The sequence below is a fragment of the Ursus americanus genome, chromosome 3 (genome assembly GCF_024610735.1).
Source record: "Ursus americanus isolate L20-20 chromosome 3, mUrsAme1.1.p, whole genome shotgun sequence".
Lineage (NCBI taxonomy): Eukaryota > Metazoa > Chordata > Mammalia > Carnivora > Ursidae > Ursus > Ursus americanus.
This window is the reverse complement of record NC_142129.1, coordinates 90634011-90654367: the sequence shown is the minus strand read 5'-3', so window position 1 is coordinate 90654367 and position 20357 is coordinate 90634011. Positions and strand designations below refer to the sequence as shown.

The window sequence follows — 20357 nt, the reverse complement described above, 5'->3', positions numbered from 1 at the left end:
GTGAGAAGACACATATCCTATTTATTTGCAATCCTTGATTCTGGAAATATATTGGGCTTACAGCATGGATAAATGGCTCAAATTATCCCAATCAAAAAGAACATGAAAGGAAAACCAGCTCTAAATCACAGTCTGAAAGATAAACACCTCTAACTTAACTTTCAATTGCCACGTGGTTTCTCATGACATGGCTGCAAAATGTGTGCCTAACAGTCGTGACTTCAGATCATGTCGGGATAGTGATCATGACGTCATCTGCTGCCTTGGTCTGTACCTGGGCTTGGGGGACTGGTAGCCTGAGCAACAGTTTATCCTAGAAAATAGAGTCAAATCAGTTGTCACCTTCTGTTTTCTATACTTTAAGTTCTCCGACAACTACTTTAATACTTAAATGCAAATACTTAATATTAAGGCATGATATATTCAGTGAGTGCTCGGATTACAAAGGAATGTTTTCCTTTCATTCTCCTCTTACTTAAACATTATTCAGTACCTAGATAGTCATTTGACACTCATTTAAAAACCTATTGCATTTGTACTTGGCTCAAAATAAGGTGCTGATTAAAGAGCCACTCTTTACCCCCTGATGCAGATAGATCCATATACCCCAAAATGAAGCAATGGAAATTGATTTTCTGCTACAGATCATGAAATAATCAGAGCAATACAACATAAAGCAAATATTTACCCCCATGGGGAGAATGAAGCTCAGTTTTCCTAATGGACATCAGCAAAGTCCATGGTTTAAATTACAGATTAACAAAGGACTCATGAGCTCAAAATTAAGTTATGCTGTTTAAAATCCATCATTGAAACTGTCATTCTGCTTATTGCTTTGACTTCCTAACAAAGGTTTAAATGAAGACTTTATGTGCAAGTAGAGAACGTCAAGAGATCTGCTCTTTTTCAGACCTGCGTGGGCTGGAGGGGCAAACGTTTAGGCTATTAATGTAATTAGAATGAGGAATGTATTTTTCCAGGAAAAAAAAAATCTTTACAAAAAAACCCCCACAAATCCACAATTAATCTATTATCTGGGGTCGGGGGGAGAATGGTAAGGAGTAGAAGGTGGGGTACATTTAGAAAGTACTGGATGCATTGATACCAGAGCCATTCTGGAGGCGCCAGGCAGGAAATCTGGAATTACTCTAACTTTTCTTTGCAGAGGCAGGCATCAGAACTGGGGAAAAGGGTCCAGAAAGACGATTGCCTTTGCTAGCAAAGTACGTTCAGACTGTGGTGTTGAGAAAGAGCATTTTTCATCATTCGGCTTTGTGCTGGGTCACCACTCCAGCACCGAGCAGCTCCCCAACGGCCTTGTCGTCGTATCCAAGGACCTCCTTCAGGATGTGCGTCGTGTGCTGCCCAAGCAGGGGGGGTGGCCTGGCCTCTGACATCTCGAACTTACTGTATCTCACAGCTGGGCCTGTCAAAAGAGGAGGAAAGCAGGAAGCCTGTTAATGACTAACCCTAGGAAATTCATTACCCCAGCAGCCTGGGTTGTTTTCAATGAATGCCAAGAATATCACTGCCAGTTACAAAATGGTGGTGAATGTTGGAAAGAAATGTATTTTTACACGAGGTTTTCTTGACTCGCTTTCATCCGACTGTGCCGTGGTCATCTGACCTGCCCATGCAGGGGTGGGGGTGGCCGGTCCTGTCGCCAAGACTCTCAGGGCTCAGTCACTCAGCTGGGTCGATTCTCTGGATGCAAAAGAACCATGACCACATGTACCTAGTGTCTCTCTGCAGCTGGAACTCTGATCCCAGGTGAAGGTAATCCAGACCTTTATCATTCAGCGTCTCCTATATAAACTGGAACGTTTAATTCAATAGACCACACATCAATTAAACCTCTGCCAGACCCTGCTGAAGCCTTTTGTTGGGAGAATAGGTGATGTGTCCGTGTTTCATGGTCAGGGAGATCTGGGTTTGCATGTGCAGTGCAAGGCGGAGGGGATACTTAGCCAGCTGTTTGCGGAGCGCTGCCACTGTGCACAGGGTAACTCAAGCAGTACTTTCAGCAATGGCTAGAAATGGATTTTATGATCCTCATTCTTCACGTAAGGACACAAAAGCCCAAAAAGCTCAGGTTTTGCTCAAGGTCACGTGGCTAATAACTAATAGCACAGGGGCTCCATTCCACGTCTAGTCGAACAGCCTCACACTGAGGGCCTTGCACTCTCTATAACCCTAGCTGCCTGCTCCTTCTTTCCCACTCCTGCACAGAGAGGCTGGCTGGGCGCCGGGGAACACGTTGTTTCAGCAGATTGTTACCTTCGCTGCCTCACTCAATAAATGGTATTTATGTTGGCTGTTCCTCACATGTCATTTGATTAGGCTTCGGGAAAACAAATTAGATAGTCACAAGAAGACTACAAAACAGTGCATTTCTATCTCATAAAAATTTTTCCAGCTTGCTCTTGGTTTGGGGCGCACAAGGAAGAACACGCAAAACCAAAGCGCGTGTGGGTAACACCATGTCAGTGAGTAGAGCAGCAAATGTGCTTCAAGCTCAACGGAGAACTCCATTAATAAAAAGTACCGTTGTCGAAGCCACTGTTGATGAGAGAGAGAGGGAGGACACAGACCTCCCCAGTCTATTAAGCCACACTTTTGTGTGACAGACACCATCCACTATGGACAAATGGCAACGTTCAACTGATAGCCAAAGTTTTGCTTCTCTGAAGCTCTGTGAAATGCATTTCTTCTCCTCACCCTTCTTTTTATTGTTTTAAATTGTATTTTTTTACTGAAGTAGACTTGACACATAATGTTATATTAGTTTTGGGTGTACAACACAGTGATTCAACTAGTCTATCCATTATGCTTGCTCGCCACAAGTGTAGCCACCATCGGCCACCACACACAGCAGCATGGTACCACTATGTTCCCTGTGCGGTGCCTTTCATCCCCCTGAGTCATTCATTCTTTATGTGGAAGCCCATACCACCCACTACCCTTCACCCATTTTGCCCATCCTCCCCCTTCCCTCTGGTGACCACCGGTTTGATTCTCTGTATTTATGGGTCTGTCTCTGCTTTTTGTTTGTTTATTCGTTTGTTTCATCTTTAGAATCTGCATAGAAGGGGCACCTGGGTGGCTCAGTCAGTTAAGCGTCTGCCTTCCCCTCGGGTCATGATCTCAGGGTCCTGGGATCAAGCCCCGCATCGGGCTCCCTGCTCAGCGGGGAGTCTGCTTCTCCCTCTCCCCCTGCTCATGCTCTCTCTTGCTCTCTCTCTCTCTCAAATAAATAAATAAAACCTTTAAAAAAATAAAAAAGAATCCGCATAGAAGCTCACACTTTCTTTTAAATGCCCCAGTGCAGACTGTTTTTTCATTGGCCGGTCTCTTTTCAGTCAAGGAGCACACACTGGGAGGCAGGGGCCACTGTTCTCATGAAAAGGCTAATAATTTGATGTTTTAGGGATGTGATCCTTATTCACTGTTCCCAAAGTCAGTTCCAATTTTGAGATTAATTAATAATAGTTTTAATCTAAAACGTGTCTTTCAAAAGAATACCTCTGAGAGAATCAATGTCATGTGATTTTTCCTAAGTGAATGACATGGATTGAGACTCCCACCTGGAAAAGAGTTGCTTGACTACACCGAGAATCTGGGCTGGGCAATGCTGCTGGGAGTGCTGCTGGTGGTCCCAGCACAGCAGCTGCCATTTTGTCAGAACTCAGGATGTATCAGCCACTGAGCCATTGTGTCCGAGAACCCTCACAATAACCCCGGACAGACACTGAAGGTCAAGGAGGCTTAGGGTACAAGGGTTAGAGCGAGGGTTCAGGTTAGGGAATGAGAATAACCTGCCCAACATCACACAAGGGGGAATTGACAATCAGTTCCCAAGTTCGTTGGGTTCAAGAACTTGGGTTTTTAAGCAAAATAATAATTTGTTGAAGTGAAATTCACATAACAGAAAATGAACCATTTAAAAGCAAACAATTCAGTGGCATTTAGGACAGTCTCAATGCTGTGCAATGACCACCTCTATTTAAGAGTTGCAAGACATTTCCATCACTCCAAAGGCAGACTCTCTATTCCTGAAGCAGTTTCCCTCAACATGGCCCTCCCCTGAACCCCTGGCAACAACCACGAACCTATTTCTGTCTCTGGAGTGATCTATTCTGGATATTACACATAAATGGAATCATACAATATGTGACCTTTTGTGTCTGGCTTCTTTCACATTGCATAATGTTGGAGATCCATCCACCTCGCGGCATGGATCGGTACTAAGAACCTGGACTTTGAGCCTCCATGAGGTGATGGTCGGAGGGAATCTTCAGGTCCAGCCATACTAAAGGGCGGTTCAACCTGTGTTACTCCCACTACACACTATGCTTTCATGGTAGCTTCCAGATCTACCCTGAAGACTGCCACCAGTTTCAGATGAGGGGAATTGAACATTTCGCACAAAAAAAAGTCTTAAAGAATTTAGAGTGGTAGTACTAATTACCATTTACTAGAATGGTATTATTAAAGAACTAGAATGGTGTTGCTTGGTTTTTAGACTTGCTAGCATAAAGGCACTTGGAAAATACTGTATCTTTGGAAAGCTTATGCTTCTCTAAATAATTGTATGTTATTAAGGAAGCCATATCACAGTTTAATAAATTGTATATACTTTTCCCTGAGCCCCTTCAGAAACCAGGTATTTTGCATAGAGTTGAGTTCAGAAAGATTCTGAAGCTGGGGTTCGTTCATGTAATTTAAGATCAAAGTATAGTGTATATACATGTACTGTACTGGCAATTTTCAAATTGTAATTTTTATACTTTTTAAAATAAAGTATTATTTTGCCATGTGGTTGATTAAAAAACCAAAATGTATAGTCTCTTAAAATATATATATATATATATGCAATGGAACAAATAAAAGTGATATCCGGATCCCAGAGAAAGCTAAGTTCTTATAAGTCCATTGAAATCTCCTGTTCTTGCAGCCCTGTGCAAGAATCCTATGTACCAGGGACATCCCTCCCAGTGAAGGCTTTGCACAAAGGGAATAAAGGGCTTTTAAAATACATTTGTCTCAAGAAGTACAAAATGTTTGGCATAATTATTTGCATCTAAGGTCCAGAAAGAATGAATAATTTGATCTTCCATTAAAAAAAGATGAGCAGATAAGTCACATGTTCTTAAATTACTTTTTGGCAACGTAACATCTATGTTCACATATGCTTTCAAACACTTGCAAGCTGTGTGATCTCGAGAATTCTTAAAGTCCCTGAGCCTCAGTCTACACATTTCTAAGATGAGGTTGACAATACCTACTGAGGGTTGGTTTGAGCATCTGAGTAATATAATATGGGTGATATTCAATGTCAGTAATAATCAAAGAAATACATATGAAAATAATGATAAGATACAATTTTGTTTATAAAATTAGCAAATCTTGTGGCTAGTTTGGCTTGTTTTTAAGAGGTCATTAGTGGTAGAAGTATAAATCGGTACAGTCCTCCTGGCGGGAATTTTGTCAACTAATTATGAAGAGTTTTAAAAGTGTCCCCACACTTGAATGGATAAATAACGCTTTAAAAATTTTCTTCTATGGGTTTAATCAGGATGTTGACAAATTCCATAGGCAAGGATCTATACAAATTTCGAAATATACTCAATACTCTTAATACCTATTTCCTTCCCACACAGTTTTCTAACTTATAGCCTGTAAGGGTTCTTTGTGTGTTATTCTGTACATTTAAAAAAAAATTTTTTTTAGCTTCCAAAAGTTACTTTGTTACGGATTAGGTGTTTACCAACACATTCCTTCACATACTGTGCCCACAGGTCTATATCCTACCCCTTCCTTCCAGATGAAGAGGTCACGTAGCTACCACATTGAAAAATATTTGGAAAATGTGTCAAAACTCGAGCACTGGTTAAATAAATTACAGTGCATTTAAATGATGGCAACCTGTATGTACAGTAATTTCAATGTATTTTGGGGGGCTTTGAACACAAATCACTCTCTCTTGAAATACCACTGACATAAAAGTTTAGAAATTAAACAAACATAAAAAACTTCATGAGTGAAGAGAATGGGTGGTAGCATCACTAAAGAATGACATATTTCAACAAATTTAAGAATGACATGGACATGATAGTGCTGATGTGTTAAAAGAGAGAGGAAGCTGAAGCCTAGAATATTCTACAAGGAGACTGAGAGGAAATGGGTGTTAATGGTCCATTTCACCCCCCAAGAGGTTCTGATCTTAAAATCAGTGGTTGTGAGAGAGACAGGTCTTAGGAGAGAAGTAGGACAGAAAGCAAAAGGATTGATTGTGTCAGTTTAGACTAACCTGTTAGTTTGTACTAGCAACTAGAAGAAAAATGAAGCTTGCTTTCAAGTTTCTACATGAAAATGATATTAAACCTATAATTGCATATCCAAACAAATGATTAATCAAATATGAAGACATGTTCAAACTTTCAAAGATTAAGTAAGTTTACTAAGTAAGTTTCTTGATGTTAAATCCAGTAAAACATGGGAGTAAATGATAGAAGGATAGAACTTTGGTACACGGTGAGAACCAACCAGGGAGTGCAGGGAAGGAAGACCTCAGGATGATAACTCAGACCTGGAGAGTCAACAAGGTAGAAATGGAAGAGGGCAGAGGCCTTTGAAAGGGGAGTCTGAGAGAGCAAAAGAGCCTGAACTGTATAACTAAGAATAACTTGAAGATTGGAAAAATATAGTAATGCAATTACATTATGCAAGAAAAAATAATTAGAAACTCTAGAAAAAACAAAATTTGCATAAGAAAATAAAGATCCAAATACGAAGCAAATTATAATGTGGCAAGACTTTAAGTAACTGATGGAATTTAAACAAAGAAATCCCAGCTGACCTCGATGCCAAGAACATTCAAGTGCATATTACCTGTGCATCCTCTATCGCAGCACTAAGCATGGTGTATTACATTGTCTGTTTAAGTGTCTGTATCTCCTATAAGGGCAGGAAAATGCCAGTTGTGCTTGCTAATCGCCCTCAATGCTTTTCACTGTGTTACAAAATGAAGATAATGGCAAGCATCTTTTCTTAAACAACTGCGATGAGTGTAGATCATGTTTTTTACTTGCATTATCTCATTGGACCTTTGAACTTATAAAATAGACCATTGTAACTCTCTCTCTCTTTTTTTTTTAGAGAGAGAGAGCACACACAAGGGTGAGGTGGGTGGGGGGAGGAGGGGAAGAGGGAGAAGGAGAAAAAATCTTAATCGGGCTCCATGCCCAGCACAGAGCCTGATGTGAGGCTTTATCTACAACCCTGAGATCATGACCTGAGCCAAAATCAAGAGTGGGACACTTAACTGACTGAGCCACCTAGCCTCCCCATAGGCCATAATAACTCTCATTTTATGGATCAGAAAACTGAGGGATAATTCATTAAGGTGTTTAGGAGATTCCAAATACTTGTTTTGTAGGTATCATAGCAGGTTCTGAAGGGGAGCCCTCCACGGTTATCTAGTTGGCTGAAATCCCCTAAGGCAAGAAAGGGCCAGAGAACTGGAGGTACTAGAATGTCTCCCCAGCTGACTGTCCCCTCAAAGTGGGGGCACATCCCACAAATGAGCTAGTTATTGACAAGAACATGCTATCCTTAAAGTATGTTAAAAACAAGTCTGACTAGTGATTACAAGAATAGAGCTGTTTAAACATTTGATATATTTTAAAGATAATAGACTTTACTGCCCAGCAATTACAAGTATTCAAACATGTATTTTTCTATATAACTTATTGTGAGGTGATCAATGTTAAATATTAATTTTCATCATGTTTCAATTCATGTCCTCTTGACCTTTTTTATTTTTCCTTCCAATTGCATGCCTTTGAGGCAATGAAGAATTTCAACCATGATAGTTATTGACTTGAATATTCATCTGCAGTTACCTATACGCTCATTATGTGCAGTTGTGCTCCTAGTGTTTTTTTATTTTTTTACATTTTTTTATGATGTTATGTTAGTCACCATACAGGACATCATTAGTAGTGTTCCATGATTCATTGTTTGCGCATAACAACCAGCGCTCCATGCAATACGTGCCCTCCTTAATACCCATCACCGGGTATCACAGCCATCCTCTGAGAGGTTTCTGGAAAACATCAGAAGGACCTTCATTCATCTTCATCTCATTGGCTCTGTTGCATCTTGAAGAGCCCAGTGACTAGTCCGCAGATGCTGCTGCCCAGCAGGCTTGGTCAATGGTGCCTCATGCACCCTTCCCCTTTGGTGGCCATGCAGAAAAGAAAGCACAGCTTCCTCAGCTGGGCCTTTTACCTGAGGTCTTTAAAGGGTTAGTGTGTCTAAGGTTACCCAGCTAAATAAATAATAGAACCTGGACAAGATCTCCTGTACCTCAGACTCCATGGTGCATGCTCTGTCATTTGACACAAATTTGTCGAACTAAAGATTGCTAACAATTTTTTAAAAAGATTTTATTTATTTATTTGACAGAGAGAGAGAAACAGAGAGAGCACAAGCAAGGGGAGCAGCAGAGAGAGAGAGAGAGGGAGAAGCAGGCTCTCTGCTGAGCAGGGAGCCCGATGCAGGGCTCGATCCCAGGACCCTGGGATCATGACCTGAGCCGAAGGCAGCCACTTAAACAACTGAGCCACTGAGGTGCCCCAAGATTGCTAACAATTAAAGATATTTGAATAGAAACCATTTATGTCATTTTAATTAATTAATTTAGCCACTAATTAATTCAACATATAATTTTTTAGTATCTATCCCTGTGTCAAGATCTTGGCTGTATGACCTAGGTATGTATTAGCAAATATACCTGGACCCTACTCTCATGGAATTTATATTCTGATTTGGGAGAGAGACAATAAACAAGTCAACAAATAGTTAAAATTTTATAGAAATTACAGAATTATTTAAAATCTAGCTGGAACGAGGAGAACATTATTAGGCAGAGCGGGGAGAAGCCAGCGTGCCAGGAAAGGACTGTTTTAGATGGCATCCATGATAAGGCCAAACTGATTAGGTAATCCTTAAACTGAGCTCTAAACTGAGCTATCAGTACAACTAGTGGAGGAAAGAAGATTCCAGGCAGCATGAACAGGTTTGATGTTCAAGAAACTCAAAAAAGATCCAATGTGGCTAGAACAGAATTTGGTAGAAGGGAGGTTCTAAATGAAGTTGGAGGGAGAGACAGCAGAGAATGCACAGGAATTTAGAAGGTGTGGTAGTGATGGTGCACTTGGGTGGCTCAGTCAGTTGAGAATCTGACTCTCGGTTTCGGCTCAGGTCATGATCTCAGGGGGATGAGATCAGCCCTGTATCAGGCTCTGCACTCAGCATGGGGTCTACCTGAGATCTCTCTCTCTCTTGCTCTCCCTCTGCCACTCCTCCCCACTGCTTGCGCGCGCGCTCTCTCTCTCTCAAATAAATAAATAAAATCTTAAAAAATAAAGAAGTTACAGTAGTGAAGTTGGATCTTATTCTGAGTTCCATGGAGCTTTGAGAGCAGTGACGAACACTCGTGTTGCTGGGCAGAGAATGAGGCTATTGGAGGCTGTTGTGGGTAGATCAGAAAAGATGGTGGTGACCCAGACTGGGATGGTGCCTGGAGAGTTTGAAAAAAAAATGTATGTGTTTGAGAGCTATGTTGGTGATAGAATGACACGGTTTGCTGATGGATTACATGGGCCAGGGGAACTGTGAAGGGAAAGAAAGGATCAAAAAAGAATCCTGTGTATCTGGGTTGAAAACTGGTGGGGCCATTTGCCAGATGGAGGAGACTGAAAAGAATTGTATATGGACAGGTTTTGGTGGAAGCAGAAGTCAAATTCTCTTTTGGATATGCTGTTTGAGGCGCCTATGAGATATCCAAGGACAGAGGTCAGTGGGCTATACAAGTCTGGAATTCAGGAAAGATTTTGGGCCAGGACATATAAATTTAGAAGTCACTTACCATCTAAATGTCTGCATTCCAAAACACCATATTTTCATGGCAACTGTATTTATTCCAACATCCTTGATGCTGAGGATTTTTTTAAGGTTTTATTCATTTATTTGAGAGAGAGAGAGAGAGTGAGAGAGAGCCAGAGCAGAAGCAGGGGGGAGGGGCACAGGGAGAAGCAGACTCCCTGCTGAGCAGGGAGCCCGCTGATGCAGGGACTCGATTCCAGGATGCCAGGATCATGACCTGAGCTGAAAGCAGACGTTTAACCAACTGAGCCACCGAGGCACCCAAGAAGAGGGGATTGTCTAAGTCTGAAACCGAACTCAGGCATCTTGGAGTAGAACATGCCAAGAACAGCTTTACATTTCATCTTCTGACCAGTCTGTTCTCTCTGTCTTTCTAGATTACAGTTCTACCAGATAACTTCTGCAATATGTGTTCATTACTACCTCATCTTTTCAAATTAGTTTGTCATATGCCACTTATTTCCTTGTAGGAATCCCTGGAATCACAGCACCATCAATACATTCCCAATTTCCCATGTTCCTGAGTCAGGCAATGTATTCCAAAGCTTTCCCCTCTACCCGCCCCAAAAGGAATGAAGCCTTCCCTGTGCTCCCTGTGGAAAGTTATCTGGTTCAAGGCACAGGGAGGGCCAGTTCCTGGTGTGCCAGAGAATTCCTCAGACAAGCCCTGTAGTGTTTTCCATCTGTGGTTTGAGGCCCTTCAGTAACAAGACCCTGACTATTTTGTCTCATCTCCTTTTAGAAAACTTCCATGATTCTCTCAGGCTAAAAAGGGAATCTACCCAATCTATGCAAACATCCCAAGGTCCTCTAAGTATATACAGAATTCAAGCTACATTTCTATAATCCAGACCAACTTAATAATGTAAACAGTTGCAGGAAACAGAGGTAGCCAAAAACATGTGGGAAACCATAATGAATATTCAAGTAATGGGAACATAATATCACATCATCATGAGGGAAGGGACCTAAACAGTCCTTTTTTCCAGAACTCCATGCACCTCCCGTCTTGATGATGCATTTCTAAAGCAATGAAACAATCCATTGCTCAACTTCACAGCAAACTGGCAAATAATCAACACTAAGGGTTAAATTAATTAACATAGCTGGCCTGTCTGATCATAATGGAAGCAAGGATGAAGAAAATTAAAACTAAGTGTGTGAATCTTTTCTTTTCTTTTTTAATGTCTGATACCAGTGTCAACTTTTAAAAATATCAAGAATACTTAAAAGCAAACATCTGTTTTATAATATATGAAATGCTATATCAAACATTTTTATTTTGACTTCTTTGGCCCATCGCTAAGATACATGTTGTAGATACCATTTAATCTTCAAGGCTTACTAGTGTAATAAGAAGCCAAACTTCATTTTGCTGAAAATAATGATAGCTCCAGTACCAAGTTATTTCACAATTTCCCCTCCAGTGCTTGAACTCATCATCATAACAATAACAATATTTTTTATATGGCGCCTCTCAGCCATAGCATCCAAGGCGCCAAATGGAGCCACACAGTTAGAACACATTAAGCCCATTAGATGTGAGATAAAAACAGATAAAGCCATTTAAACTCGCATGGGCGGTGGGAAAAAGCCACAGAGCATCAAAATGGCTTTGGACCTCTTTAACAGAAGAACTCAATCTGTGGCACTGTTTTGTGGTCAGGCATCCCAGAAACTCAAGGCAAACATGTGGTATGTACCACCAGCTTGGAAGGATCACCCTAGTCTCATCCAGAGTTCACAGGCACCATTTGTCATTACTGCTGTAGCAAACTGTAATTATTTTGTAACTCAATAAAGAAGTCCTCAAGAGCCACTACCTGTAAGGGGAGAGTATATTTTCAATGATGGCTATGGCCCTGTGGTAGTCATCAGTGTGGTCCATTAAATCTCCAGTTCTCACCTTCCCAGAGCACGCTGGTATTACCTGTCCTGACCCCACTGATGGTGGATGAGGTCACGTGACTGGCCAACACACTGTGAACAGAAGGGCTGTGTACGCCACCTCCAGGCCAGAACACTCAATTGCTGATTTAAGACCCTCTAGGTCTCTCTGATATAGCGACTTGGCAGTGTGTGAGATGGTGACTGCTCCACCAGCCTGGGGCCCTTTCAACCCATGATGCACATTTCTGTGAGCAAGAGACACATTTGTGTTGTCGTAAGTCAATGTTATTTGGGGACTGTTTGTTACTACAGCATAACCTAGCCTATGAAGACTGATTATAAAACTGATTATATGCCTCAACTTTAATACAGAGATCTATTTGCTGGGACCAAAGGAGGGACTCCTTAACCCAGCCCCTCAGCACCCCTTTAAAAAAACATTCAGTTCAGATGGTCCAAATACTTTGAAACTCTTGTCTTGTGCGGAGCCAATTTTGTCCACTGGAATGATGATAACAGCTATTATACATTGAGTACTTACATGTGTTGGGCATTTGGTGGAATGCTTTCCATATATTACCTTGTTTGATAGACTAAATGACTTTAAAAAATAGGATTATTATTACACCATTTTATCAACAAGGGAAGTGGGGTTAAGTAATGTTATCAAAATTACACAGCCAGTCAACTAAAGAATTTCGTTACTACTTAGGCTGGCTAAATACAAAGTGCATGCTCGTTAACGCTAGGATGTATTTCCTCCCTGCATAATGTGGAAGAAAATCTGTTCTCATATCAGTGGCTGAATAAATACCATTCTTTGGCAGATGGTGTTATAAAGCAGCACTGTATTATAAATACTTATATATTTCATGATTGCTAATCCATTAAGGCATTTATCTTTCATTTGAAAAAGAAACAGGGCAACTTGCATTTGATTTATCTATCTTGTTCCAACCCACTGAAATGTCATAGTAGATTATCCATTTCCTGCTGGAAAAATATATGGCCCATAAGGAAATGCTATTCACATTCATTAGCAAACATGCCATCTCCCCTCGGAGCGTGCTACTCAAACTTGAGGCTGAGGTCTCCGAAAAACGCTGGACTCGAGGAAGGGCTCCCCTGAATGCTTTTTTCCAACATTTGTGTTTGCTTCTAATTATTTTCAACACTTCTGAAAATGCTGAAAAGGGTGAAGAAACACCTTGCTGACAATGTGTTCTTTGCCAAAATAATCAATTCTCCCACTTCTTTGCCTTCTAAAATTCAAGTATCCAATACAAGCTCTTTGGGCGCATTCCCAGGATTTTGTTTGGTTAGACTTCACCATGGAAAACAAAATCGGTTCAGCTGAAATCTGTAGCCAGAACATTTTAAGCTTCATAGACCTTCAAAGTAGTGACCTTCTCCTCACCTCCTCTGCCTCTGTGCTCCATTAAGGAAAATACCGGAAGAAGTTTCCAGTCAGAGAAGCCAGATTGCATTTCAATTCAGTTTTGAGGGGAGGAACTGAACAGAGTTGGAGCAGGTGGTTATTTGTGGCTCTTGCTACAGATGAGCTTTGAAAAGTTCTTCTGTAAGCCTCTGAACGTCTTTTATAATTTAATACAAATTTTCTGTGCTTCTTAATCTCTATCTTAAAGGAATCGGCCTTGTATTTACCATCTTCTTCTTTGCTTTCCCAAGAGTGGCTGAGATCACACAAACCACAATCATAGCCCAAGCAAATAGAGGATCAAGAAAAATAGGTCCCCAAACTTGCTGCTGGGAAAAGAGGGAGGTGTTAATGATTTGCCGTAAGAATTGATCTTAGTTTTTCCCTTTCACTTTACCTCTGAGGTCCGGATGGAGAGATTTTAGAAATGCCTCCCCCCATGTCCCTATCTCTATTTTGGCAGGATCATCCTCTCAATGACAGCGCCTTCGTCCTCAGCCTGGCCTTTGACACTTGCTATCCCAGTGGTGCTACCTCTGTAGTGTCTCTCACACATTCCCACACTTCTCATCTTTCCTGCCACCTCCTTGGGCCAAAGCACTCTGAAATAAGAGGACAGCTTGCCTAAACTTTATTCCCAGCTGTTCCAGCCAGCTAAACTGCACTCATTCTCGCCCGGACCTGACACTGTGCCGGTCCCTCTGCCGACCCGGAATGCACCTCAGCACGGCAGTCCTCAAGCCCATGTTATTCCTGAAGCTCTGCTCAAGCTAACCTGATGTTGAGCCATCCTTTTTTTCCTCACAGTTCAAAGGAACATCTCTCTTGTCAGATTCCCTACAACATTTGCTCTGTTTTCCTAATGTATCTCAATCTCTAATCGTATTACCTCTCGAGATCTTTTTTGAGACTAGAATTAATGTTCTGCTCATCTTGTAGCCCTCATAGCACCTACTACATGGTGAGTGCTCGGTAAATAACTACAGGATTAGAAGGGATAAAAAGCAATGGAGCTAGAATCTTAGATAAGGAAATAAGGCCACTAGAAATACATGATACACAGAAGTAAAGAAACATTAAGGCTTGTTTATACGGTGTATAAATGGAGTCAGGTGTAAAAGTGGAGTCATCCTGACTCTTCTTTCTCTTACACTCCATATCCAATTCATCAGCAAATCGTATTGGCTCTACTTCCAAATATATACAGAATCCAACTTCTTTTTATAAACGTCCTGGTCTTAGCCACCATCACCTCTTGCCTGGATTTCTCTGGGAGCCTCCTATCATGACTCCCTGCCCGCATGATTCCCCTGCAATATATTCTCAAGAAGGCAGCTGGAGTCACCTTTTAAAACCCTAAGTCACATCATATCACTCCTCTACTCCAAATTCTGTGAAGCTTTCCTCGTGTCACTCTTGACAGTGGGCTCTGGGAGTCTACAGAATCTGCCTGCCTCCCCACCAAGCTACCTCTGGCTTCCCTTCCTGCCCTCCCCACTCCTGCTCCCCTCGCTCAAGGAGTGTTGGCCTTCCTGCTCTTCGCCAACCTGCTCATCCGTAGGGCCTTTGTCCCAGCTGATCTCCCTGTTTGGAACATTTTTCTTTCTGATATCTACATCCTTCACTTCTTTGCTCCATGAGGTCTATCCTAACTACCACATTTAACATTTCCACCTGCCATTCCGACCCTGCCACTTCCAATCTCCCTTACTCTGTTTTACTTTCTCTTTTTTCCATAGTACTTTTCATGTTTGTCTACTGTTCTTTGTCTCTCTGTGCGAGGATGTAAACTTTACAATGCAGGGAGCATTGTCTGTTTTCCTCACCAAGTATTTGCTGAAGGTGAGTGAGTGAATGAGTGAGTGAGTGACTTCATTCAACTAAGTTTTGAATTCGGTACTCAGAGTTCTAAAACAATGAAACTCAAAAGTGTTCAGAGCCCCAGACCTCAAGATTCTAGCAAAACAAATCCTGTCAAACAGACCCCAAAGCTAAGTAAAACCCTGTTGTTGACTATGAGCCAAAAAGTTACACATGAACAGAAAAGTGTTAAATGCAATGTGTCTGTCCTTACTACATCTGGCTTTATCCAATTGTACAACTTAAACTTACACTACCCATGAGGAGAGACACCTGCAATATTCCAAAGATGAAACATTCCAACAACTGTGCAGAACTTTTGAGTATCAAGATTCATTTCATAGATTGGATAAAAACAAGTGTTTGGGAGGACTTTAAAGCTCCATGAGGGCAGGAATCATATCTGTTTTGTTTGCACTGTATGTCCAGCAGCCAGTAAATTGGGATGCTCAAGACATATTCGTTGAATGAATGTATGCATGAAGAAGAAGGACCCCTATATTTTCAGAAATAAACAAGGCAGTGAAAGGTAATTTTGCTGTTCATACAAAGAAAGGTTTTGCCATCTGGATGTTGGTACAATGATACCAAATTTTACCTTAATTTCATTTGCTTAGAAGTTAATTTCTTATTTTGACAATAATATGTAGGACTCTAGGAACAATGTAAAATAGCTCATGAAAACATTATCAGACTTAAAAAAATGTTAATTCCTTCTTGGAAGAACATAAGGTCTTTGGATTTTTAATGACTATTTGTTTTTCTATTTGGAAAACATAAGTCTCGGTTATATTTATATGAGACTATAATTTTTACAATTGCACATTAATTTTGTTTCCCATGTTTCTTTGCTAGTGGGTGTTTTAAATTTCACATAATAATAATACACGCCTGTTGTGATATACAAACATTTTCTTACTTATTGATTCTTCCCTTTTCGCACATTCTCCTTGTTAGCTATTTAGATTGGTGCTTACAAAATGCCCTGCTGACTCTCTTGCACATTAATTCTGTGGTTATTCTTTCCTAGTACCTTTTGAATTATTTAAATGTATTTAACACATAAGGTAAAAAGGGCTATTAAATATCTGAAGTGTTGATTTCATTTTCACAGTTACATTGTAAATTTGAAGATGGTCATTTACATTTTTATATGTTAATTAAATGCATGGGCAATATTCTCATCCCACATAAAGCTCTTTGCACAGCTTACAAGAACACAAACTTGGTTCTCTTCTTCTGCTAAGGGTAGAGTTGGCTGTTGTTTCTGAAATGTGTGAGGATATCCTCAATCCATGCTGAGTGGGAAGACATTCTTTCCACATTGGAATTTCATTAATTTTGCCTGAGTAATAATCCAGCTTAAGCAAACGAAAAATACGAAATATCATTTCTTACAAATAAATAAAACTAGACCAGAGATGTCTTGTAAATCCATAAGAAAACTTAATAATATACACAAGTGGATTTTAAATAGCAAATCAGTTCTTTGCCTACCAAGGCTACTCTTTCTGTGTTTTAGCATGCTTATTTTTAGGAACATTTGAAACATTTCCTGTGTAATCATAATTAAGCCAATAATTTGTTCAGGGATTTGTCTTTAACAAGATAGCACAAAGATAAACCTCAAAATGATCATCTAAACATTTAAATGATCATACATCAAGTTAATGAAAACCAAATTTAAAATGTTACTATGCCTAGGTCTCTAAATTCACAAGATCCATAAAACCAGAAGACCTGGTCCCCGATTATAGATTATCCTGAGTTAGAAAGTCTTTGATGAGCAGTGATTCAGGGATAAGTTGTCAAATGTCAATTTCTTAACAAAAATAAGTAAATAAGAAAAACTCTAAGTAGAAGTTTTCTACATGACATTTTGAATCATGTGAAAGAAAAAGGGTAAGTATTATAACAATAATGTGTTGTAAATTAAGAGTCCTCTCTGGATTAAACTTTCTCTGGAAGTTTTTGTACCTTAAAATTACATGACAATGTATAAAACAGTTTATGTGAGGAAAGTGACTATTTTTATACACTATAAAAGGATCTGGTAGTTGGCACACTATAAAAAGAGTGTTATAAAGTCAAAAACATCCAAACACATGATATATATTTTAAGGATAACCACAATTTTGTTTCCTATGAAACAGAATATTCAAGAAACATCTAAGTGACCACTCTGGAGTGAGTCCGATTGCCCCGCCCACTGGTATGACAGTGAATGTGCAGTAAACCCCGCAGAGTGTATTAGGAAGTCCTGGACATCTTCTTGGGCAAAACCCAGAAGAGAAGAGCATCCCCAAATTCTTGTCTTCTTTAAAACAGACAAACTTGCTTTTTTTCTTCATCCTTTATTGGTGAGAGCCATCTTACCGAAGATGAAGCAAATGCCTCAGTGCCTTAGGTGTTTGTCAAAGTGTGTGTAGAGGGCTTCCTACTTCAGTTTTCTAGCCTGCCAAGTCAATATTACATATCGCTGGGGCTGGCCTTATACCCACCAAATCAGAATCTTTGGGAGTAAGGCTAGTCATCTGGATTTGAATACGAACATTAGACGTTTTTGCATTACTAAGTTGGAAAAGTCCTACCACTCCCAAGCTATGTGGATTTGGTGTCAAATATTTTAGCCTCTTTTGGCCTCAGTGGCTTCATCTAGAACATGAGGGTGATAACCATATCCGATTCGTGCACTACTTTGGAAAATTAAATTTAAAAATGCCTGGCAAGTACTTAACCCAGAACCCAGGATATATTAAGCACTTGAGAATTGTTAGTTCTTCTCGTTCTTCTTATTATAATTAACACTGCAGGGTTTTAGGGGCAAGAGCTAATAGAATTGAGTTCCTGCTTCATGATGACCAGCAGTGATTCAAACTCATGCTTAGGATCTAGTTTGAAATCTGGGCACAGAGACTCTTTCTGAAATGAGGCTATTTATTTTACCATTAGAAAAGATGAAATTTTAATAAAGCGTTACATAAAAAACAATACCTTGGACTTCTAGTTCTGGCCAAGATGAAGTAGCCCCATTCCTCTCAAGTCCTCCCTGTTCCAACTAAAAATCTTTGGACCTGAGGCAACAAAAATCATAGGAAAATTCTGAGAAGTTGAAACAAAAAGATGATTGCTAAGGGATCTTGGAACGTGAGGAACTCCACTGAGGAGAGTTCTGAGTTTCCTCGTTGCCTCTTATACATCCTGGATAGGGCACGACAACCTGACACAAAATAAATGGCAAGAAAAGCTTGTTCCTCCAAGCCAGAGATCCAGGAAAGGGTGGCCTAACTGAACTATAAATCTTTTTGTTAATATCTGCCATACTCTGGGCAAACACCAACGCAAGACCTCTCTACCATTATTGCCTGGTGGTTTCAGTGCAGCCAAGCCAAGAGCTGATCTTATAGCTTATCACTCCAAACCCACTCCCACAGAAGCAGGCCATGGCACTCTGGTTTTCCAGCCCTGGGGGGGTCAGCAGGACCAAAATAGGGAGCAGATACCTCATTCCCCATCCAATGGAAAAGATGGTACACTAATTACCCTGCTAAGATAGTGTCATGGTCATCCAGCAGTGAGCTGAGTGGGTTTAGGGAGCCCAGTAGAAAGCTAACCATAAAGACCCAGCTAGACTTCATGCTACACGCTAAGAAGAGGGTTGTCTGCTTAAAAAAAAAAAAAAAAAAGGAGATTGAAAAGGATAGAGAGACTCATAACATAATATCCAAAATGTCCTGGCTACAACTGAAATTCATTCATCATAGCAATAACCAGGAAAATCACAACTGGAATGAGAAAAGACAATCATCAGGTGCCAAACTCAAGATAAATCAGTTGTTAGAATTATCTGACAAGGATTATAAAGCAGACATACAAATGCTTCATAAACAAATGGAACAAATGAAAAAATATAAAATTTTAACATAAAGTAGAAGAAATAGAAATTATTAAAAAGAAACAAATGGAAATTATACAACTGAAAAATACAATAACTAAAATTTAAAAAATTACTGATGTGTTCAACAACATAGCACAGATTACAAATAATGAAGTCAATGAACATGAGGACCAGTCAATAGAATTTAGCAGTCTAACAAAAGAGAGAAAATAGACTGAAAAAATAATAATTGCACAGAGAATCAGGACAATAACGAAAAAGCTAACATGTCTATCACTGGAGTCTCAGATGAAGAAAGGGAGAAAGTGGGACTTTCTGAAAAAATATTTTAAACAAAAAATGGACTAAACTTCAGAAAATTTGGTGAAAGACATAAATGTACTGTTGTAAGAATTTGAACAAACTCCAAATAGGATGAGCCAATGGAAATTTATGCCAAGACACATCATAATTAAATTTCTGAAAACAAAAGACAAAAAAAAAATCTTGAAAGCAGTCAGAGAAAAACATCAGCTTACTTATAGGGGGAAACAATTCAAATGACAAGAGATTTCTTATCAGAAACCATGGAAGCACAAGGAAGGGGAACTTTTTTAAATTACTGAAAGAAAAGAATGGTCAGCTCTGAATTCTATATCTCGCAAAAATAGCCTTCAGGAATGAAGAAGAAATCAAGATATTTCAGACAAAGTAAAACCAGAAGAATTTGTTGATAGCAAACCTACCTCATAAACAGAAAATTCTCTAAATAGAAAAGAAATTGTAAAATAAGCAGACTCTGAGCTTCAGAAAGGAAAGAACATCATAATGGGTAAAAGTAAAGGTAAATATAATAGACTATCCTTCTTGTGAGTTTTAAAATTATATTTGATGATTGAAGGAAAAATCATAACACCATCTGATGTGGTGCTCAATGTATGTAGAGGAAGGCAATTCAAGATGGTTGCTTAGGAAGATACTGAATTCACCTCTTCCCATGGACACAACAAACCTAGCACATATGGAATAATTTCCTCTGAAAAAGTCTTGAAAACTAATGAACAGCACATCCACAACAAATGATAGAAGGGCCTCACTGAGACAGGTAGGAGAGGCACCAAAAATCCTACACCAGGTGTGTCAACCCACAATCAGGAGGGATTTCAAAAATATGGAAGTTTTCCTTGAGGAACAAGGGGTTTGCCCCCCACATAAGACATCCCAACTCTTGGGTCCTCCACTGAAGAGATGAACCCCCAAAATGTTTGGTTTTTAAAACAATGGGGAGTGCATCAATATAAGTGTAGGGAGTGGAGAATCCACTCTTCTAGGGTTCACACA

At 39.9% G+C, this 20357-nt stretch overlaps 1 protein-coding gene across 5 annotated transcripts in view; it reads right to left on the bottom strand.

Moving 5' to 3' along the window:
* The window catches only part of SUGCT (succinyl-CoA:glutarate-CoA transferase), a 696086-nt gene that overhangs the window by 9177 nt on the left and 666552 nt on the right, over nucleotides 1–20357 (bottom strand). For 2 of the 5 annotated variants that reach the window (XM_045793504.2, XM_045793507.2), the window contains one exon: nucleotides 2–1426. In XM_045793504.2, coding sequence (XP_045649460.2) covers nucleotides 1263–1426 — 164 coding nt within the window. In that variant the 3' untranslated portion in view covers nucleotides 2–1262. Of the gene's footprint in view, nucleotide 1; nucleotides 1427–20357 lie in introns of those variants that run through there. The other 3 variants (XR_006778824.2, XR_015724068.1, XM_045793506.2) reach the window with 3 other exon arrangements.